The following is a 23,935-nucleotide window of genomic DNA, read 5'->3' as shown; positions in this document are numbered from 1 at the left end:
ACAGTGCAAACAGGAGTTGTCCTGTTGCCACCACCAACAACCATTTGCTGTGCAGCATCTCAAAGCAGTTACCACCACCAACAACCATCCGCAGTGCAGCATCTCAAAGCAGTTACCATCACCAACAACCATTCGCAGTACAGCATTTCAAAGCAGTCACCACCACCAACAACTATTCGCAGTGCAGCATTTCAAAGCAACCACATTTTCATTTTCAAACCATATTAAGGGCACTCACAGTTGAGCAGACATGTGTTCAGTATTATTCACAGCTCAGAGAGTGGTGACCCTCTCGCTTCCTCCATCTTGCAGAGGCTGAGTGAGGAACAACACTTCCGGGTTTTATATTCCCTCACCCCTCTCATCTGCAGGGGCAGCAGAGAGAATGTCAACATTTTTAAAACATTAATAACTCTTTTATTTTTCATTGATGGGAAAAATCCACTTGTCCTGCGCAGTGGAGGGAGACTCTGAGTAAGATGGCCAAAAATCACAGCCGTAAGTGGCAGTGTGTTTTCAAAAATCATGAAGCAGAAAAACAGGTAGTGGTCAAGATCTTACTTTTAGTAATATAGATTTCATAGTCTGGTTCTCGGTACATATGACCATTAAACACTGTTGACTTGACTCTTGAATCAGAGCTGCAGTAGAGACCAAGTCATAACGTTTTAAAGAAACACACATATAAAAGGGCTGTCCCACTCGGGTGACCTAATTGGCAAGTTTAGAAGAGTTTCAAAAATTGTCATGTTGAAGACCTTTTTTGACTATGTAGAAGACCTCCTTCGACTGGTTACGACTAACTGCGGGAAAATTGAACACCAAATAGCGGGAGTGAAGATGTCCTCCTTCAATCTCCTTCGACCTCCCTTCGATCATGATGAAGACTATCTACGATTACCTTCCACTACCCTCGATTACCTACGACTAACATGCCAACCTACTACGACTAAACCTACGAGTAAAAAAAGTATTGATTTTTGGTGACTTTTTTTTTAACTTGCGGGCATTTTTTAACATATTGAAAAAAATACCGTGACCTAGCTGAGGCCTCGAGTACGCGGAGACCACTCTCGAGCATGAAGGAGAGTTATGAAGACCTCCTACGACCTTGTGTCTACCATGCTGCTAGTATGAGTCGAAGGCAAACTCGCCAGAACTCGCGGATTAGGTCGCCCAAGTGGGACAGGCCCTAAAGACTTCCAGATGCAAAAGGCATAAAGTGGTCTGGGGGAAAAGAGTTGGAATACTCTGTTGCAACAGATGATCAACTGTGGCAAGGTGGACTGGGAGGAGTACTCCTGCTTCTGTTGTTTGTGTGTTTCCAGTGATATTTGGCTTGTGAACATGGACAAATTTGATGCAAATCTTTAAGCTTTGAATGTGCTAGGTCCACCCATGAGGAGATTGAGAAATGTAGGTGCTTATTAGTACAAGCCGACAAGGTACTAATCCTGAGAAGACAAGGATTGTTTTAAGAGTATAACTTTATTTACAATATATACAATACAATGGGTGTTTCATTGAAACAAGAGTGTAGCATTGTTAATTATGCACCCTCTTTGCTAACAACCAAATTACCTCCATCCAAATTGTCAGCCTGTCACAGTTAACGGTATAGAAATGTACATACATGATAACTTTTACATAATGTCAGGTAAAGCCTTTTTAATAGTATCAGAAAATACAAGACATGAAGGCATTCTACCCACATTGATGAAAAGGATATGCTAAAAAGCAGCAGTCATGCTTTATAAGCTGTCTGTACTGCATGCTTTCACTGGTACAAATATTTAGAGTGAATTATACAAGTAGAATCAATGCACAAGCTTTTTAAAGTTCTGGTGACTGTATTTGAAACATGAACTTCAGTTGTAAGTCACGGTTCATCATAGTTCTTTGTAAAAATGTTACAAAAAACAAATTGAAAAATTATAATTGTTTTGCAATTTTACAAACGTCAATGAGTCTAGCTTCCACTAACGAATAAGTCTTAAAATAGTATTTATTTTTACTAATTAACAAAATTTGATATGGTTTCAATGTTGATCAACTGAGGTTCTGTTTGACAGCAACAACCAGTAATCCAGAACTGATGAATGTCCAGTCACTCAGTACAAATAATTACATTGTGCCAGTTCACTTACTCGTTTGGCAATGTCACACCGTTTTAGCACTTGATATTGTGTTACACAAGTTATATTGAACAAAGGAAACACAAAGCACTGAAACAGAGTACCAGTAGTCAGCAGACGATCTTCAAAGATTCGAAGATAGTCCAGTAATTGTCTCAGAAGGATGTAAAGGAACAATAATACCTCTTAAATATTGACAATGTATTTACAAATAGTCCAAGATTATGTACATTTATTTACATAGTCATAAATATGTTAAATTATACTGCTTTCCTCCGGGTCTATAAATATTCTATGACAAATAGCAAATTAAAAAATAAAACCGTTTGCAGCAGGTTGAACGGTCATAGGAAGCACAATATACAAGTTTTCTTTCAAGTAACCAAGTGGGAATAGCAGAATAACACTTCAATTTCAGGAGGCAGAAAATCATTCAGTACTGAATATGCAATATTGTTAAAAGAATGCCATATTTTCTTCTTGGATCCCCTTATCTCATTTGTGTTATTGTCACATTCAACTACTTGTCGTCATTTAAGACAACTGACAACATCATTGAAAATTACAGCCATTCTCTGTAGTGGCAACAGATGGCAAAAGAGACACAAAGGAAGTGCCTTAGTGGTGTTTTGAAGCTCGAGTTGTCAATGGAAGTGCCACATTGTTCATTACAATTGCACAAATTCAACTTCCAACAACTACTGCTTGGCTTTAGACACGTGACTTAGAAAGGACAATGTAGTGTGTTTTGTTTTCTGCTCGCAAATCATCATGAGTGTCTTTGATGAGAGTCCAATGCAGCCTCTACAAAGTGTGCCATTGATGTTTATTAGCTGGACAGAAAATGGCTCTGCGAAAACAATTGATACTGCTCCCCTGTTTACATTGCACATTCACAGATTAGGCTTCTAGAAGTGGAACAGCTGGCAGATGTGAAGAAATGCCACAACTGTATTCAACCAATGGTACAAAACATTTTGAAAAATGTAAAATCTACTTCAGTCGTCTCATTAACTATGAAATGGATTCTTGATGCCAATATTCTCAATTATTATACATCACTAAAAACAGCATTATTATACAAGAAAAAGCAGCTTCAAAAAAATACTTTAAACATGCTGAATTCTTCGACAAGACATAGTTACAAGTTTAGTGTGAAAACTAAATCTCCAATTATCTATGATAAGCTAATTATGTTAGAGATGCAGCAAGGAAACAGGCTTTTCAGCCCACTGAGTTCAGGCTGACCATCAACCACCAATTTCACACCAATCCTACATTCATCACATTTTTACTTTCCTTGCCGATTTTACCTCCCACTTGGGACAATTTACAGGGACCAATTTACCAACCAGCCCACAGGTCTTTTGGATGTGGGAAGAAACTGAAGCACTTGGAGGAAACCCACAGGGAGAGCATGCAAACTCTACGCAGACAGTACCCAAAGTCTGGATTGTTACACCTTTCCTCAATTGCAATCAGACACGAACTCAGCAAACAGGTGAGAACCCTTAAACCTACAGAGCTGGACACGATATGTTCTTTTCGTCTTTTGTTCCCCTTGTGCCTGAGGTAGGTACAATGAGATAAACACCAAATCCACACTGAAATCTGTCCACTATCACTATTTCTTTCAGCGTGAATGTTGACAGTATTGGGATATGGGACACAAGAGTGGAATCTGATCCTACACTTATCCAGCATCCCAGATAAAAGGGGGGCAATCCTGTAGTTGATTTGTGAGGGACATGTTCTATCCCTCACTGGCCTAGGGATGTGGCCAAAGCAAATCTCAATTGATGCTCCTGTTGAGGTGCATCAACTCCAGCCAAGAACTGAACTTCTGTTCTGCGCGTTTCCTTTATCCCACTGGATGCATGCAGTTTATCCAAAGTCATTTTTATCCAAAACAGATTTGAATATTTCCAATATTTCAAAAACAAACAAAAATAATTAACATAGTGTAGAATGATAGAACCACACAGCACTGAAGCAGGTCTTTCTGCCAACTTCATCCATGTAGTTCTATTTGATTCATTTGTAAAATAAACTCGGCCAGTTTACAGCAGAAGTCTTTCACTGTGTCTTGCCTGCCAACGTGTTATTGTTTTTAATCAACATTACATTTTGAACAAGAGTATACACCACTCTTTACTAAAAATGCAGGTTGCTGCCTTAAAATTAAATAATCAAGTCTATGTCCACAATAGTTTTGTTTTTAAAAAAAAGTCAAAAATTGCTGAATGTCTACATGCTGACTGTTTAAATCTACTAATATACAGTGAAATATGGCCACACCCTAATTAATTTAGATTCAATATCTACAAGTCAATTTTCTAAGGGTTTATAATGCTTTGTTCCACCACATACGTGGCCGTATAAATACATATTATACACCAATTAGTCCATTCTCTAGGAATGGTATTATTATGGCCTGGGCCCACATTGATCAATAATCAGTTACAATATAAATAGTTTAGTATTTTGGACAACTATTCCTAACTTTGAGGAAGACAGCAAACATGAATGCCTTTCAGATTTCTTGGAAATTTCAAGGCTGGAAAAATAGTAATTGTTCTTCAGAGTAATGCTCAGTTCTGTTCAGTCGAGTATGTGGTTTTCTTCAGCAGCAGTTTAGTGGCCATCATCCGCTGATGCGTTGTGGATCCAGTCGAGAATTATGAGCGTCATGCATCCACACATAACAAATATGCCGCAGATCAGGAAAATTAATGCCTGTGGGGAGAGAGGGAAGAGCAAACTAGTTAATACGGTATTTCTTTTCAAATGGTTTATGTAGGTGTGTCTGCAAAACATCCTATTCTAATTAAGAACTATTAAAAACAGGAAGCATATTAACTACTTAAGAATACTTTGATGAAACAAGCTTCCTATTTTTTTTTAATTACTTTCCATGCGTTTGTGATTTGGCTGAAGAGACTGCATTTTAGCAGAGGGTCCAAATGGCCTCTCACTCTGCAGCCTGTCTCTTTTACCTTCTCAGTGAAGTGCTATTATTTCCAGTGTCTTGTAGGCACAAAACGCTGGAGTAACTCAGCGGGTCAGACAGCATCTCTGGAAAAAAGGAATAGATGACGTTTCGGGTCGAGACCCTTCTCCAGAGTGAGAGTCAGGAGGGAAGGAAACTTGAGGTGTGAAAAGATACAGAACAAATCAGAGTTGGGACTGATAACTCAAGAAAGGTGGAGCCCATAATGGTCCATTGTTGGTTGTGGAAGAGGTGACAATGAAGGGATACAATCAGTGAAACTCGCAAAAGGATTAAGGTGGGGGAGGGACAGAGAGAAAGGGAATGCAAGGGTTACTTGAAATTAGAGAAATCAATATTCATATCGCTGGGTATTAAGCTGCCCAAGCAAAACATGAGGTGCTGCTCCTCCAATTTGCGTGTGGCCTCACTCTGTGACAGTGGAGGAGGTGCAGGACAAAACGGGTCAGTATGGGAATGGGATATATATGTATGTGACATAAAATCTAACTACTCTTTTTGTACATAAATAATGTGAAAATACATCATGCACCAAAAGGATTGTTGCATAATCATATATTAAGTTGATTAAAAACAAAACAAATATTTAAATTTAGGTGAAGATAAATGTCTCTAAGTATGAGCTAAAATAATAAAGGTTTGTCCTTATAAACATTTTATTTATTGCACTTAAAAATTAGTTTTTCAACATACCCCAATCTTCTGCACTGATTTCATTGGCTCTTTCTTTACAAGTTTAAGGTAAAATGCGGAAGGCAGGATAAAAATCAACATAGCAGCAGCAGATGAACCTAAGGAAACATGGATAGAGGATTAATTTTCATCAGGTCCCATACATTTGATAAAAAGTGCACACGTTATGGAAGACATTTTATATTATGTACGCACCTATGAAGCCAAAGATATCTCGGATGGTAGGAACAAAGATGACCAGACAGTTAATGCAGCTCAGAATTACAATAGTGATTATTGTATGACGTATCCAGTTAAATTCTTTGCTGGGGAAAAGCAGCTGCTGAACAGAGACTCGAATCTATGGGAAAAAGTTAACATTATGTCACATCATTCATCCAATACCACATTTATTACACACTAACAAATGGAGGGAGTAGGTTTTGTGCCATCAAGTAACGATGGCTAGACAAGATAAATCCAGCTTGGCAAGATGCTGCTCTAATGATAATAGTAGCAATAACTGGAAATGAGGTTAACTTGATCGACTTAAATAATCATTATTGATATCACACGTATTATTTCACCTAATTATTTTAGCCTTATTCAGGTCAGAAAGACAGTGAGCCTTTAAAGTAAAAGCGTCACAATGATGCAATAAGTGTTTCCCTTCTCAATGTTATAACACATAACAAAATGCTGGAGTAACTCAGTGGGTCAGGCAGCATCTCTGGAGAAAAGTTGATGTTTCGGGTTGAGACCCTTCTTTCAAAACCTCACCTATTCCTTTTCTCCAGAGTTGCTGCCTGACCCCTTGAGCTACTCCAGCATTTGTGTCTATCTTCGGTGGAAACCAGCATCTGCAGTTAGTTCCTACACATAACAAGGGATTTTGTCTTGCATCTAACCCAGGCTATCAATTCTGATCTTTAAGTGGCCAGACCATTTGTATGATTTACAAAAAAGTTTACAAGGAGGTGCAGCAAGCAGTTAAGAAGGCAAAAGGCATTTTGGACTTTATATTAAGAGGAACAAAGTTCAGAAATAGGGAGTAACTGGAAAAGACATTGCAAAAGAGATTTACCAGGTTAACTGAAATAAGTGTCCTATCATGATAGTCTAAAGAAGTTGCATCTGTCTGCTTTGAAGTTTAAAAAATTAGGGTGATCTTATTGAAACAGAAGATTCTAAGGGTAGATTTTGAGGTTTCTACTAATGGGAGTCTCGAATGAGGGCACACATATTTTCTAGGGGAGCTAATTTAAAACCCAGGTCTGTCAAATTTCATTTTCATAAGGCAATAAAACTCTGGATCATTTTATTCTCGAGGGTTGTGGAATATGGGTCATTATATGTGTTCACAGTGGAAGTAGATTAATTTGTGAAAGATTAAAGAATTGAGGGTTGTGGCGAACTGGTACAGAAGAGGAATGGTGACCAGGGCTGATCAGCCAAGATTGTATTAAATGGTGGGGGAATACTTGAGGGGCCTGTTCCTCTGTTATATTCATGGCATAAAGCACAGAAAAACATTTATTTATTAGCAGGTTGATCTTTCATGTTAAATGAACATAGGCAACAAAATCCCATATTTAGCATGTATAACCAAAGGCAAATTTCTAGTCTGATATTGATTTCTTCATAAGGAGTGTACTTACTGGAAAAAGCACAACTGGAACTGTCAATGTAACAGCCACAAGTACTGCCAGACGGACAATAAGGAGGACAGTATCAAATTGGTACACCCTTGAGTATGTGTGAAGTAACTCTGGCTCAACTTCACCTGTAGAAGGGAAAGAGATGAGAGGTTTTAATTTAAAACTTTATTTCCTTTTCTTTTTAAATCTATCAGGAGAGAAAACACATCAAGAAAAAAAATTCAGAAACGTCTCTAGTCATTTTGCTATGTTAAATTGGAGTAATTAGCAGGCTTCAGGAAAAATAATCAAGGGTCAATGAGCTGAAACAAACTATGTTTCTCTCACCACATATGCTGCCTGACCTGCTGATTATTCCCAGCACTTTCTATTTTTAGTTCACAATTCAGCATTTGCAATTTCTTTAGTTTAAATATCAGCCTGAGGTTCAATCTAAATATATTTCTTTCTGGCTCAAGGCCATGGCACATACATAAAATATTCATGATAATTGTTCAAACCATTAAAAAATGTAATTGCTAAATTTGTGTTTCAGACTTTTAGGTTATCCAAATTTTGTGGAAACACTATTTTTCTGGAACTATATACTGATTCTTCTCAAATAAAACATATACAATGATCAAGATGACACATTCGTTGGAATGAATTAGCAGGTGATGCATTTCAGCCCTATCCTCACATGAGAATGGCTGTTTAATCGAGGTGATGCTGTCATGCTGAGGAAACAGTAAATGAGGAGAAGACAGTGGCTCAACAGAGTAAAGGATAAAGGAATGAGAGGGTAGATACATTAATTGGGACTTACCAAGGAAGGTCAGGTAACCAAAGAGAGCAGCCAACAGGTACATAATATATATAAAAAAGAACGAAACGTTGGAAACTCTCTGCATCTTCTTGCGAGATCGGCTAAAAGAGAACAAAATATTGTTTTGATTAATTCATCCCAGTTCATTTAACATAACAATATGGTAATTAATAAATTTACCACAGTCAATTTCAATAAATTATTAGCAAATGATCACACATTTCAGGTTTTTTCTTCAATAGGTAGCACAGAATATTTTTTCTAGGAAATTAACAGGAGCAACACGTTGCTGGCAAATGTTATAGGTGATTTTGATGAGTGATGGCCGGCCGGAGAACAGAATGTTTTTTTCTTTCTTGGAACTTCGTGTTAATATCAGATAGTGCAAAGTTTGGTGGAAGCAGAGGGAAAAGTACATCTAATCTGCTCCAGTGACATGCTTCAATACCCTCTGCTGGAAAAGCCTTTCTGTTCCCATTACCAGATATGTGACTGATTATAATGCAAGTGTTTATCAATAGTTTATACCCACAGGCGAATGCTGTCTACGAACGAGACCACAACAGTCCCCAATTTATTTAATAGAGAATACTTCTGCTGAATCACGTGGAATTAAATCTCACACATGCTAAATGCAATATAATAGAAATGGGTTCTTACTCTTTGAGTTCTTCATAAATAGGAAGTACAGCTGGATGGCACACAAAGGCAAATGTCAGAATTGGTACGGCATAGACAGTCTGAAATACAAAGGAAAATGGAAAGCTTAATATTAACAATTTACATTTATACAGCAAATTTATCTTAACAAAACCATTCCAAGTCAAGGGCATTATTAAATGTTATAATAATAAAGATCAGGCATTGGTGTTTTGTTTTAATTGACTTGATTGAAAGAAAGATGGAAAGATGCAGCAAGGAAACAAGCCTTCGGCCCCCTGAGTCCATGCCGATCATCCATCACCTGTTCACACTAGTTCCACGTAATCCCACATTTACATCCATTCCCAACATGCTAGGGGCAATTTGCAGAGGCCAATTAACCTACAAACCCACACGCCTTTGGAATGTAGGAGAAAATCGGAGAACCCAGAGGAAACCCATGTGGTCAAAGGGAGAACATGCAAACTCCTCACAGACAGTTCCCAAGGTCAGGATTTAACCTGGATGTTTGGTGCTGTGAGACAACAGCTCCACCAGCTATACCACTGTGTCTCCCAATACCTCTTAACACTGAAATCATTGTACTGCAAGGTATCATGAGCAAACATATCACAATGCATACGAGTCTCATATGAAATAAATCATGATCTTTTATGTTAATTTTTAAGCACATTTTCACAATTGATTCATTCTTACCTGTGAATTGAAGACAAAGTATTGCGGTTTACATATATCCTCATCGGTTTCATTGTGCATTAAACTGGGCTCTGAAACGCTGGTAACTGCTTCATACGCTGATGTTGCAGTCATCATTATCGTCATATTCAGTGTTGCATTGCCTAGCTCCTGGTCCATAAGGGGCAATGGACAAGGAATTGCAGAGTGCTTGTGAATTACCTGCAAGTATTTGTAACATGAGAATTATAATGGATAAAAAATAAAAATGGATAACCACAGTTTGAGAATGCCAGTAGACATGTTTTCTTTAAGTCCACTCTAATTCTCCTGCTCCCCACAACCTCAAGAGTCAGTGATGGCTCATTGAGTGCAGTGGCAGTGCAATGTGACCTACACCAGAAAGAGTACAAGTTCTAAGTGCTGGAGTAATTCAGCAGGTCAGGCACCATCTCTGGAGAACATGGATAGGTGACGTTTTGGGTTGAGACCTAATCTAATCTGCTCCAGTGACATTCTTCGACACCCTTTGCTGAAAAAGTATTTCTGTTCTCATTGGCAGATATGGAACTGATTATAATGGAAGTATTCAAAAGTAGTTTAAACCCACAGGCGAATGCAGTCGACGAACTAGCCCAGAACAGTCCCCAATTATTTTAATAGAGAATCATAAGTTTAGAATTGTACACTTGCTAAGTGCAATATAATAGAAATGTGTGTCACTTATCCATGTTCTCCAGAGTTGCTGCCTGACTGCTAACTTACTCCACCTCTTTGTATCCTTTTTTGTAAATCAGTATCTGCAGTTCCTTGTTTCTAGGTTCAATGCATGTCTTGTTTAAATGGGTTCCAAAAATGTACCAGAGAGCTGCTACAACTGACATTGACATAACTTGGAGAAAAGGATGCCGTTACCATTATTGTTTAAATATGGAAAGTCTTACGAGATCGAAAGTCTTCTATCAGAATGCAACAACAAAAGGCTCATTCTCCTGGTTCTCATGGGACCAGTCATTTAAAAAAAAAAATTGTCGATGGATCCACATCCTGGAACTCTTATCCAGCATTTCCCACAAGTTCTGCAGGAGATAGAGTTGGTGGCTTACCACCAAATATTCAACGGCAATTAGCGATGGGCACTAAATGGGCTAACACTTACCTCCCATCATTAAATAATAGCTCTGTTGTTTGCCGGTAATGTTCTTTTCCCAAACATGTATATTTTAAAAAGCTGTAGATGTGTACAACAATGGATGGTAATGCTTACATGAAGCTTTATCCAATGTTATTCACTGATTCAGTATTGTTACCCAACATTAATATTTATCTCCACATCAGCTGCATGAGTTATTTCAACCCTGGGACATACAAATATAGTTTGTCAATATGGCTTTGGTTCTGTCATACTCAACCAGCCTCTTGGTAGTTACTGGATTAACATAACAGCTGGGTTGACGGGATCTGGCTTTTAGAGCAATGGAGAACGGCAATGTGACAAACAAGGCTAACAGCTACCTTCCACCATGAAAAAAAACCTATGTTACTGAGAAAATGAGTATAAAATCAAAATATAAGACCCTTTGAAAAAAATAGTTCTACCATTAAGCAATTTTACACAATTTCTGCAGTCATTTCTAACAAGATGAATCCAATTTCATACTTACAACTATTAGGAAGAAGAGCATGCAGAGAAGGGACAACCCGCTGGTGTAGCCCAAGTAGCCTGAAAAATAAGAGAGGGAATTTATAGATGTCAGTAACATCCTTCAAATATTTTCCAATTCATGATTTAACAGTAAAATCAAAGAATATTCTTCATAAAGGTAATTATAATTTTGCTATGTTGCACAGAAAGAAAATGTGATCTATTAATATATCTACACTTCACACAGTCACCACAATGTTGAACAGATTGAAAAAAACAAACATATCTGAACAAAACTGGTTGATTAATAATGTCAATTCCCAACTGCGGCTGTGCAATTCTATGTCCCCGAGTTGTGTGACATTTAATGAGTCTTGCATCAAGTTCACATTTAAACAGCGGGTAGTGACACTGAGGGGGTGGGAGGATCTGGATGTACATGATTTGTTTTCTACTAGTCACTCATTTGATGATGAATCCTATTGACAACCCTATTCTTCTTAACCGAGTGCAGCATGTCGCAATTCATTGTATCAAGAGGAAAAGTAATATGGATTTTGGTTTTACAAGCAGTGATTTTAGTGTTCAGATTAAATTCTCAGCAAATTATTTCCACAATGGCAAACTGCCCACTTCAAAACAGAAAAGGCATTGCCTACAAGAAGTCATGGATTATTAAAAGTACAGTATATTCTTACTGTCATTGGCTTTCAGCGTAAACAACTCACCTAAATTCTTCAGCAGGGACAAAGGAAGAATGATGAATAAAGACACTAAAAGAACCAAGTAGTCACCATTCACGTACCATTGTCTGAAAAAAAAAAAGCATTTCTGTTAGTCTTATTCCTGTTAGTCTCAACATAACAGCTGAGATGTATTAACTTTACTATTGAACATCTTGCTGACCAACGTATGGTGGAGTCTTATAGGATAGATTGAGAAATGTTAATTGCTTAGAGGCTTAAGCTGTCATTACAATTTACATTTTATTTTACTACCCATACATTCAGCTGTGATTAGATTTCTCTACATTCCCAGATAGGAGAACACATATGGAGCCAGTAAGAACCAGAATGTAGGTTTACCCTAAACAAATTCACACACACAACATGGAACTACATGAAACCAGTCCAAAACATTCATTAGCCACATGTCACTCGAGACCAACTGGGACAGGCTGGCAAAACAAGTTGGAACCAATCCTGAAGGAGTTGAAAGACTCCACCACCTTTCTCAGCAATAGAATAAATAAATCTCACAGCTCCTATTTTCCACAACAGCTGCATCTTATTATTAAAACATACAGTCCGAATACAGTTAATCGTCTACACAAAAGGTAGCTACAAAGCTGCGTGAAAACCAGAAACAGGTTTTATTCCGGTTGATTCTAATTACGCCAGGCATGTGATGCTCAAGAAATATTCCACAAAGACTAATTCACTGATTCAAGTTAAAAGGTTTGTTGCCAATTGCACACTATTTAATGGTGAAGAGCACATCATTGGTGGTGCTGCCTTTCCACTGATGTGAGGAAGTCAGCTTCATGTAACCATATGCTATGAGTATAAGAGAAGCACAGGTCTGCTTGAGGCCTTACTTGACTTGTAGTCAGTGTACAATGTAGAATAATGTAGCACATTAATATTATACACCTAAATCATACAATTAAAGAATATTATTGCACTGCAAGTTATTTTGAATCTGATATACATTATTAATTGTTAGTACTTTTAATGCGTGACTACACTCATCCTTCCACTGATATTACTTTAACAGTGGTGCCTATTCTGTATTTGGAGCTTAATTTCTAATTATTTTGCTTCCAGGTGATATGACAATGCTGTATTCTCAGATAAAGTATGGAATTCCCATGGATAGAAACCACACTTTAAATCTATTGAGGCGATATTGTTTTTCAAAGACTGCCAAAAGCACATGTTTATTTGCCCTGTAGCAAACTTGGTACTCATTTGGGATTGTTTGGTGCGGTTTTACGTCAACTGATCAGCTGCTCATTGCGACAGAGTGTATCAAAGAACAGAGAAGTACATGGGTTTACATAACTCGGTTATCTCTGTAAATGGGCGGTGGGGAGGCGAGCTCACAGTATCTGGTCGGATTAAATATATAGAATGAAAAAGTAACCCAGTAAATAAAATGTTTCAATGTCACCCTTTACTATTTTGTTTTGACAAGCAATTATATGCATTTATTCAAAGCCAAGCATAGCTGTCAGTTCTATTCTTAGCTTATCTTTCCTAAAGGAATTGGATGATGCCACATGGTAAAATCTTTGGAAACTCCATGATAAGAACAAGAGTACACTTTGTCATGTAGTTTTCCCAATCGGTGTCGTGCTTCTCCATTATTCAACCCATGTTGCTTAAATCATTTGCATGTTTCTAATTACTGTTTGCATTGTGGAATCTACTTCCAGTTTGATGATACAATTACTGGGTTTTACAATCATTGAGGTGGACTAATTATACCAACTAATTATAATATAACTTTTGTATTCAGTTCCTGTCCAACTTTGCACTGCAGTTTGGGGTGACTAAGAATCCATTTCAGCACGGGTGGCTCAAAATGGCAACTGGGACTTGTGTGAAGAGGGCAAGGAGCTGTACATTTGCTGCAGCAATCACGATTGATGCTGATCTCTCTCTCTCTCTCTCTCTCTCTCTCTCTTTGGGATGAAATTAGAAACATCTTCACTGTGTCCATTCTAATGAAAGCTTCACGCCTCAAATGAAAACATAGCTGTTCCATCTGCCCATCCTATAGAATAATTCAGGCATTGTTCTGTGTATACCAACTGTATCAAGCCACACTGTTCTCTCCCACTTCCTGCAGCAAGATCATAACAAAATAATGTCTTTGGCATTGGATATGCAAACTATGGCAGGGCAATGAACATACCATGTCCTCCTCGATTCTCTTTAAACCGAGTTCTGGTTGACGAACAGTTTTTATGGAAATTAACCATTGGGTGTTAACGTGCTATAGAAGGGTGTACATTACAGTTGAAGACTTTGGCTGGAAACACTCTTATACCAATTGAAACCAGCCCTTCATATAGCACTAGCTCAGTTGGGTATAAAACAGGACTTTTAGAATAAAAATAGAAAATGCTGATAAAACTCAACAGATCTGCTATACTGGAATGGGCTAATATACTTAGGATGATGATAGCCAACAGAATACAAGGCATAAGAAAATGTATTACACTGGGTCAAATGAAGCATTCCATTCACATAAGTTGCTTTCTGCAAGGGGCGCTGAACTTCACTAAATACTGTCACTTTGTGTAGTAGTCAGAAACAGGCCCTTCAGCCCAAATCATCCATGCTAACCAGGAACCAACTATACTGGTCCCATTTGCCTGCATTTGGCCCATATCCTTGTAAACCTTTCCTTTCCATACACCTGTCTAAATGTATTTTAAATGTTGCTACTTCATCTGGCAACTTGTTGCATATGCCTACCATCCTCTGTGTGGAAATATTACTCCTTACATTCCCACTAAATCTTTCCCTTCGCATCTTAAACCTCTGACCCCCCCAGTTCTTGATCCCCCTCCAAAGGTGAATGTTTCTGGAAATGTTTTTTAAATCTCTGGTACAAATCTTTAGCATATTGTGCCTGACATTCGGTTTGTAATTCAACGTACCCAGTCGTTTCCTCATGTCCCAGGAAAGCATGAATGACAATTGGTAGCTCATATTTCACAATGTAGAGGTAGCTTGATGTAGCTGTAGTAAGAAAAAGGTAAAGAAAAGTATATAATGAAATAAATATCTAAGACCGTCTAAACGTTGACGCTAAATGTCTTTAGATTAGAATATATAGACCTTAGGAGGATGTTAATATTTTGAACGAAATGTAGTTTAGGAAAGTAGTAGAATTTTACCTCCAATATTCTGCATCGTGATTGAAAGTGATGCTGCCAATTTCCCAGGTAACCCAAATGCTCTCAGTCCAAGTTGTTCATAGACCAGTGAACCTGGGACAAAAAACAAGGTTTAATGCACGAACATGAAAATATTTCATTCTGATTGGATTAAAGTATGCACTGAAGATAATCAATTACCTCCTTCCTTTGCAGTCTTCAGTAAGAGATGTATGGAATACAGGGAAAATACTGATACACAACTCAAAAGGATCCTGGAAAAATGCAAAACAGTAAGATTGCTGTTATATGACACTAAACAATGAATCACATTTTCATTCAATAATGTTACCTTCTCCCAGCTAACATTGATTTATTCCACCTTCCTTGATCTCCATTCCCTTTGATCTTTTTGCACCTTCACACTTCCTTATCTATCTATCTCCCCCCTCCTCCCCCACCCCGAATGTCAGTCTGAAGGAGGGTCTCGAGCCGAAACGTCACCCATTCCTTCTCCCCAGAGATGCTGTCTGTCCTGCATTTTGTGTCTATCTTCGGTTTAAACCAGATTTTGCAGTTCCTTCATACATACACACTTCATTCAATAATGAATGGATTGTAATTTACATTAAAGTCAATGCCTAACTGCAATATTAACAAGTACATCTTCAGTTGTAAGGAAATAAAAAGTGATGGTGAACAGTCGTTATTTTGCTTTAAAAACAAACTTCAATCATTTCACCATGTGGCTAACTAATTGGCTACAACACTGATTTTTCACACATTGCCTTTACAGTGCTGTTGCCTTGTCCTGCTATCTTAAATAATGCAAGATCAGAGCAGTTTCCCAGCCAAATCAACAGACACTCACATCCACAATAAGTAGTCGTGTTTGCAATTGCACTGTAACCCAACTACATTTCCACCAATGTTAAATGCAATTTTTATTTTTTCCCGATGGTACGGCAACTATGCACATCATAGCAAGATTAATTACACTGGTTTCTCAGTCACTTGAGAAATAACATTTCAGCAAATGATCATTATAGCAACCACTCATTATATTATCAAACCAATGTCGAAACACACAAAAATGACTATTTACCTCCCTCACTAGTGATTGATTCCATTTTAAATCTACGTTCATCTTTTCTGTTGCTACACTGGTTGCATTTCAGAATAAGAAACAGATCTATACAGTGTGCAAGATTAAATATCAAGCAAACTCATGATTTTACTATGATTAATAGCATTAATAAGAACATGCCATTTTTTTGTATATTTATCCTCATATTTCAAGAACAGCCCTTTACATTTCCTTGAAGACAGACTGCTTTGCAAATGCTACAATCTATTGGCACAAAGCGATAGCAGCATTATTTACAGTTTCTAAGCTTTCATGTTGTTTTAGTGAACATGGATGCATAACCTTGGTACAAAGATTGTATTCCTTTTTCTGATGACAAACTATTATTTTAATCAACACCCTTGCTGTTGTGTGGGCATAACTAGACATATGGGAGAAGCAATCCTATTTATTCAGTCAGTCACAAGATTATTTGCCTAATCTTGAAGTTTAGGAGTGCCCTTATTTTTTACTCCTTCATCAAAGAACCCAACCTTTCTTAAATAAGTGGTTGCCTCCGGCCAAATATTTCAAATGCCTCTTTGTTGTAAATTGGTTAGATGGAATGTCTTACAAGTAGTCTCCCTTGTTAACAAACAGTATAGGAAATACATTTAGCCTAAGAAACTCAGCAAATTAGCCACACAAAGCATGGGTCGGTTCTTATACTGGCTGTTTGCCACCACATGAAACCCATTTTACAATATAATCTGATGCATGAATAGGATCTGCAACATAATAATCAGATCACAACCCTCAAATCTAAACTTCTTAGGCTTAAAAACCGATTCCCACTGGTTGCCACCAAATCCTTTGTTTGTAAACATCCCTTTAACTCCCTCCCCCACTAAGAAAGCATTACAAGTCCTCTCCCAGCCTGTGCTGCACTATTACTCAAGGTCATCTCCAACCAGTGACTGAGAAACACACAAGGAAACAAACCATCCACAGGGCCATGAATAAATGATTCACCTCAAACAGACTGAATAAGCAATCAAGTCTGAACGGTTCCATGCTCTCTCAGCCTATTGTTCCCAACATACTTGCCCATCATTATCATCTGTTACTGTTTTGTCAGTTACTGTTAAGGCACCTCGCAAGGATAAATTAAAAGATTTAAAGCTAATGCTTAGTCCTGCCCCATTCTATGCTGAACTTCACATACGTAGTTGCGATCCTTTCACATGTCAATTGAGATGTCATCAATGGTGTATATTAAAAGTGCACAATTTTTATAAAATGGACAATTTGAAAAGCTGCTGCGACTCCTCCTCCCCAGACACGTGACTAAACAGTAGGTAAGGAATACAGCAAAGGACCGCAGTAGGTTGCTGCAGTCAGTGCTGCACTGCAGCGTCAGCAGGTTAGGAGCTGCATCTTGCAAAGCACGTGCTTTTTGTTTTGCCGTCTGTGAAACACTTACACAAAAAGTACGATTCCAGTGTTAGCCATGGCATATGCCAATCCGAGAATGCCACTGCCCATAATGGCATTGCTGAGGTTAAATGCTGAAATTCCAAATGAGGTATTTCCAGTTCTCTGGCAAAAGAAAATAATAAACAGATTCAGTAAACCATAGATGCCAGAGCATACTTCTGAATGGAAATACACAGAATAAAGCACTTACATATTCTTCTTCAAATTTCTTTTTCCCATAGTACAAATTTGGCAGAAAATTCTGACTTTCTGCATCATGTTCGGCATATTGACTGCAAGAATAAAAATAAAATTGCAGCATTAAAGAAAGCTGAATTGCTGGTAGATTCTTGAATGCAAGTTATTATTTTTTTATGGCACAGATCACGAGTTGAGAGATCTGAATTATTCATTAAACCATGTGATGCTCTATAATGCAGCAAGGACGGTACAAAATAGCTCGCATGGCAAACGCCTTTCCATTAAGTACAATTAGGAGAGCATTTTATTCAATTAAACTAACATTTCTCATTATCAGAAATCTGGAGATATTCCTTACCTATTAATGGGAATCTTTTTCGTGGGAGGGTAGTCGTTGCTGTTGGTGCTGCTAGTGTCGTCATCGGGTGTGATGTTAAATCTGTTCATCTCCGTTATGGTCATGGTCAGACGATTTTAGTGAAACACTTCTAACTTTGCGTTTGGTTCCTTCTCTCTTGTGTTGCAACCGGCGATGTGTACACTTCCTCCGCCTTCTGCCAGCGACCTGCCTTTCCCACCCTGTGCTTTGTCCGTGTGGTTTCCCCTAAGGAAATAGTGAAATGTCAATAACCAGGCAACCGGCTGAACATCCACCTTAATTGTCTCTCTCCACGTGATCTGCTCAGCTACCCACTGAGCTCGAATGGAAAAATACTGTGAAGAACAGCTATGTGCCGTTGTCTCTGTCAGCCCACTAGTCTCATCACGAGATGCAGACAAAATCCTGGATGTGTTCAAATCAGACAGAGTAGCCTGTATTAAACATCAATATATGGGCATATTTATTTAATAAATTGAATACAACCATTGCCCTGATCTGACGATTCCATTATCCCAAACATTTATATCTCCAATCGCAACCTGTACATTTCAGTTCCATTTTTTTGGCCACAATTTTACATTTAATTTCTGACGAGGGGAGGGTTGCGCTTATTAAACACCGCAACCAAAACAGTCTCGTCTCTGCCCTGCACTGTTAATCCCGCCAGGGGTAGGGTGACATTTGAATGAGTCATGAGACTACAACACACGAATCCAATGTAATTTTCCTAATGGTTGCTTAAAACTCAGATTTACCGAAAGCAACGAAGTAAAATATTTTTTTGCTCATGCATCTTATATAAGATAAAAGTAACATAATCTCAAACAAAAGCAATCTGGCCATTGACGTGAAATTCGAAATGCTGGATAATGAATAGGCGGCAACGAGCCAGTTGCATCATCTTCCTCTTGATGACTATCGCAATACATGCATGTTGGAAAATAACCGCGGACATAATGCTATCTAAATATAATATCTATATTGAAGGCTGATCAGGCATCAATCCATTTCTACTAGAATAAAATGAGAAATTAGGTTAAAGAGACAATGGTTTGAACATATTGCTTACCTCTTCCCAGACGTGGCTTATAAAAATAAAAGATCTTCAATTACAAATCAGTCCGATGTTTGAAATAACAAGGGTAGTTATTTACATCCAAAAAAATGTCGAGTTTAAAAGAAAACAGAACGTAGTAGAGATCAAGATATCTCAAGAAGCTTGTTTAGTGAAGATTAATTCTAAGGTAGCCCCCCTTTGGATATTCGTCCAGCTGTATCTGTTTGTCTGTATAGATATATTGTTATTAAACTGAGATCCGATCCGAAAAATACGCCCGACCGACCAGTGCCACTCCTGTATATATGCCGTCTCTGTGTCAATGGGGTTTTTTCCGACTGATATTAGAGATCGGTTTAAAATTGCATCAGAAAGGGGTGGAGTTTTATTCTCAATCCGCCATTCGTCGGAGTGGCAACTGTCACCGCCTCCAATTGTAAGTTAAAGATATCTAATTGTAATGTTTGTAAACAAAGCCGTCCATATATATATTGTACATAAATGCCCCATATATAGGTTGCGCCTACAAAGACAAACTGTCAGATGTTGTACTTGTAATAATATCACATTTAGGTACCAGAGCCCACTCTTTGGTTTGTAATATAAGAATATCCTATGTTAATTACATTTCAGGGTTTTCGTGATTAGCAGGAAAGGGTTCCTGCTGATCCAAGCTCTGTTTTAGTCACTGAAGAGACGATTCTTTGCCTTAAAACGAATTTTAAAAATAATTTCTATTCATTTCCAGAGAGAAGAAAAATGTGTACACTCAATTTCCGGAAACCGTGAACAAATGCTCACTGGATCCACCCAAACGTCATGTTCAAGGTAGGTTTAAAGACGATGCTTGTAGGATCATCAAGTATTTGATCCGGATGTGAGTAAATGTTTTATTGAGGGAAGGTCATCATGCATATCATCATGTACAGAGCGGCGCGGCTCTGATCCGCTGAGAAAGTCTTTAAATACTCCAGAGCTGATCAAAGATTATTTTATAAAAGCACTTTTGAATCAGGGCTGGCAAATCAGAGGGAGCAAAGGGTGGTGTTTAACAGCCTGCAATGACCCTGAAGACTGATGCGCCAAGTGCTGCTCATACATTGTTTTTTTTTGGTAATTAAAAAATAAATAAACTTTATTCAGAATTAAAAATATATACAAGACAGAAACTGCACAAGACCTCTTTACACCTTCTCAGTGTCAAAACATTTAACAATGTTCAACATCGCATTGGTGTTCGCACCTATCTTTAAACAAAACACCGTTGCCACGCATTTGCACCCCCCCCCCCCCCCTCCCCCAGCCCTCCCGGGGTGACGTCCCTTCCCTTGTTTGAGGGGTATCCCCATCGGATTATGTCTTTCAATGCCCAGCAGCGGAAGAACCCTTGACTGGGCTGTTGGTACATTGATAATACAAGTGATTTTTACAACATAACATTGTAACTAGGCAGAGGCACCCCAACAGGAATATTCCTAGGCACGTTAGGTTTGTAGGTTATTATTACGTTAGGTTTGTAGCACGGATTTTGAATTAAGGTCATTTTTGTTTTTGCCTGGGAAAAAGGGGATTTGGGTTTCTGATTCCATTTATTTGATATTAGCAATCTGCATTTTTGCAATATAATTCATCACGAGCAGAGCCGCCGTCATTGTTTCCCTTGCTTTGGAACAACTAATGCGTCATTTTGACACTCGACATGCCCCTCTCTTTGTCGTGGCCCCTCCTGTAACTGGGACCGGTGCCAATTCCCAGCAGAAGGTGCGTACATTCGTGTGTGTATGTGTGTGTGTGTGTGTGTGCGCGTGCGTGTGTCCTCTGCACATGATGTTATGCAAAGAGACCAGAGTAAAACTCAGGAGAGTTAAGACCGAGGAGACAGCAGATGCTGGAATCTAGAACAAAAACAGAACCCTGCCAGAACTCAGGATGTTAGGCAGCATCTGCAGTGGAAGTAAAAGGTGTAAGTGGGGGTTTCAGGTCAAGACCCTGCATCAGGGCTGTGAAGGAACAGGGAAGATGGCCAGTATATTGCAGTACTTGGAGGTGTGGGACATACGCAGGTGAGAGGAACAACACAATGGAATGGACATTGAATTTTCCTATTTCAAGTAACCCATCCACCCGAAGTGCTTATCTGCCACGCACATTTTCTCTTTGTTCGTCCCTACCATCAAAATCCCGCCCCCTTCCACACTGACCGGGATCCACTACTCATCTGACGCCACCTATCTGCACCAATCTCTGTCTCATCCATCTTCCTTTCACCTCGTTCTGTCATCTCATCGTCCCCTTCCCATTTAGCTTTAGTTTATTTATTATGGTCACATGTACCGAGGTACAGTGAAAATATTTTGCTTGCATGTAATCCGGTCATAGGAAATACTTGGTTCTTTGACTGTAACCAAATTGTCCACAGTGTACAGATAAAGGATGAAGGGTACAACATTTAGTGCAAGATATAACATTGAAGTCCAATTGAGGTCAGGACCGCATTTGGGTCCATCTATCACCTACCAATCTCTGTCACACAGAGAGTTGTGAGTCTGTGGAATTCTCTGCCTCAGAGAGTGGTGGAGGCAGGTTCTCTGGATACTTTCAAGAAAGAGCTTGATAGGGCTCTTAAAGATAGCGGAGTCAGGAGATATGAGGAGAAGACAGGAATGGGGTACTGATTGTGGATGATCAGCCATGATCACATTGAATGGCGGTGCTGGGTTGAAGGGCCGAATGGCCTCCTGCACCTATTGTCTATTGTCTATTGTCCCACCCTCTCCTCCAGTTGGTTCCATCTGTGCATCATGCCCCACCCCAACCAGTTGCACCTGTCATCTAACAACCTCTACATCACACCCCGATGTATTGCTATGTTCTGGCAATCTTTCTGTTCCCTCTTAGTCCTGACCCTGAAATGTCAACTTCCACCTTTGCCTCCATACTCATCCCACTGAATTCTCCCAGTGTTCTGTTTTTTTCTCTCGACAGTGGGAGTATGCATGGAGATGGACTCCAACAGGAAAATGTTGAGAACAGGTGAAAAATTTATCAAGGAAAGCCTTTGCTGTCGTGCCAAACTGAGAAAGAGAGAGAGAGAGAGAGAGAGAGAAGCAAGTCTAGCTCCAATTCAGAAGATAGACACAAAGTGCTGGAGTAACTTAGCGGGTCATGGCAGCATCCCTGGAGAAAAAGAATGGGTGACGTTTCAAGTTGGTACTTTTCTCCGGGAGGTCCGGTTTCAACCCACATTCCAAAAACGTGCAGGTTCTTTGGCTTCGGTAAAAATTGTGAATTGTCCCAAGTGTGTCGGATGGTACCAGTGTATGGGGATCGCTGGTCAGCGCAGACTCGGTGGGCTGAAGGGCCTGTTTCTGTGCTGTATCTCTAATGATCATATGTTTTTTTTTAAATTCTGTTTTTTTTGCAACAGTGTGTTGGAAATCAAGCCCGAAGCATAGTCAACATTCTGTAGCACAGTTAGAATCTTGGGCTGAAATCACGGCATTTTTACAGTTTTGATTGAGACCTTTCAGCCCATTGAGCCAATGGTAGCTCCAAGTAAAGTAACCCTTGTCAATTCCATTCACCAGCTCGAGTCACAGAGTCATACACCATGCAAACCTTTGGCCCATCAAGTCTGCGCTGACCAACAAAGCATCCATTCACACTAATCCTGCACAAATCCCATTAGTCCAACAATTTATGCACTCTCATGTGCCTATCTAATTCCCTGCTAATTATATTTCTGCAGGCAAAGAGTTCCAGATCATAACTGCTTTCCAAGTAAATTAAAATTTCCTTGAACTTCTATATCCAATTTTTTAATATGCTTTGTAAATTATAGAATTTAACAAAAACTAAAACTAATGGAAAGTCACAGTAGAAGGGCCAAGTCTTTAAGGTAAGGTCAGAACTTTGGTCAGAATGGAAGAGTAATAGTAAAGGTGTGTAAGAAAGAACCGCAGGTGCTGGTTTAAATCGAAGGTAGACGCAAAATGCTGGAGTAACTCAGCGGGTGTGGTAGCATCTCTGGAGACGTTTTGGGTCGTGACCCTTCTTCAGACTTCTTCAGTAATAGTAAAGGAATGTGTGAGGAAACAGAAATTGGAACTGACCAGAATATATCTTGAGTGCAGTCCCACTTCCGGTGCTGAGACACAATAAAATGAAGGATTTATGATCTTTACCTAGATTATTTATTGCTAAGGGAAGCGGCTTAGTTAAAAGTAATTAAAAAAATGGCTAGTCAAGAGGGCATACTGGAAAGCTTGAATAAACTCCAGGCGTGTTCTGCAGACTGTCTGGAGGCTACAGGTAAAGGAGTCTGAGAGAGAGACTGTTTAAATCCATCAAAGACAATGCACTGTATGGTGCTGTTAGTGTGTGTGGCCATGGAAAAGGCACAGTGGAAAATTACTGAGAAGTTGTGACTATCAGTTGAAACAGGAAAAAGAGACACATCAATGCTCTGTGAACAGTTCATGTTAAAAAAATGTGTTGCAAGATGTTGGTGAATTATTAACGTCTTACTATGTAAGATGCCAGGTGCAAATTGACCTTTTTGTGTATATAATGTTGAAAAAAATTCCATTCTGTGTTTCTGA

At 38.8% G+C, this 23,935-nt stretch overlaps 1 protein-coding gene across 1 annotated transcript; it reads right to left on the bottom strand.

Moving 5' to 3' along the window:
- Nucleotides 1-1,469: 1,469 nt before the first annotated feature.
- slc38a2 (solute carrier family 38 member 2) lies at nucleotides 1,470-19,701 on the bottom strand. The gene is made up of 16 exons (XM_033038128.1): nucleotides 19,347-19,701; nucleotides 18,254-18,499; nucleotides 17,906-17,987; nucleotides 17,702-17,817; nucleotides 15,354-15,427; nucleotides 15,174-15,266; nucleotides 14,934-15,015; nucleotides 11,992-12,074; nucleotides 11,283-11,341; nucleotides 9,640-9,840; nucleotides 8,941-9,020; nucleotides 8,281-8,381; nucleotides 7,476-7,600; nucleotides 6,034-6,178; nucleotides 5,839-5,936; nucleotides 1,470-4,871 (listed from the first exon to the last, which is right to left on the bottom strand). The coding sequence occupies exons 2-16, from the start codon at nucleotides 18,355-18,357 to the stop codon at nucleotides 4,770-4,772; spliced, it is 1,545 nt and encodes a 514-aa protein (XP_032894019.1). The 5' UTR covers nucleotides 18,358-18,499; nucleotides 19,347-19,701; the 3' UTR covers nucleotides 1,470-4,769.
- Nucleotides 19,702-23,935: the final 4,234 nt, after the last annotated feature.

Source organism: Amblyraja radiata, chromosome 19 (assembly GCF_010909765.2).
Source record: "Amblyraja radiata isolate CabotCenter1 chromosome 19, sAmbRad1.1.pri, whole genome shotgun sequence".
NCBI lineage: Eukaryota > Metazoa > Chordata > Chondrichthyes > Rajiformes > Rajidae > Amblyraja > Amblyraja radiata.
Note: the sequence above shows the minus strand (reverse complement) of the source record. Positions and strands in the feature narration are given on the sequence as shown.

Excerpts from the sequence above, each read along its gene's own strand:
- slc38a2 (XM_033038128.1), bottom strand. The coding sequence starts at position 18,357 with ATGACCATAACGGAGATGAACAGATTTAACATCACACCCGATGACGAC. Across the intron at positions 15,016-15,173 it reads CACGATGCAGAATATTGGAG|CTACATCAAGCTACCTCTAC; the intron begins GTAAAATTCTAC and ends TTCTTACTACAG. Across the intron at positions 4,872-5,838 it reads AATCAGTGCAGAAGATTGGG|GCATTAATTTTCCTGATCTG; the intron begins GTATGTTGAAAA and ends CTCTCCCCACAG.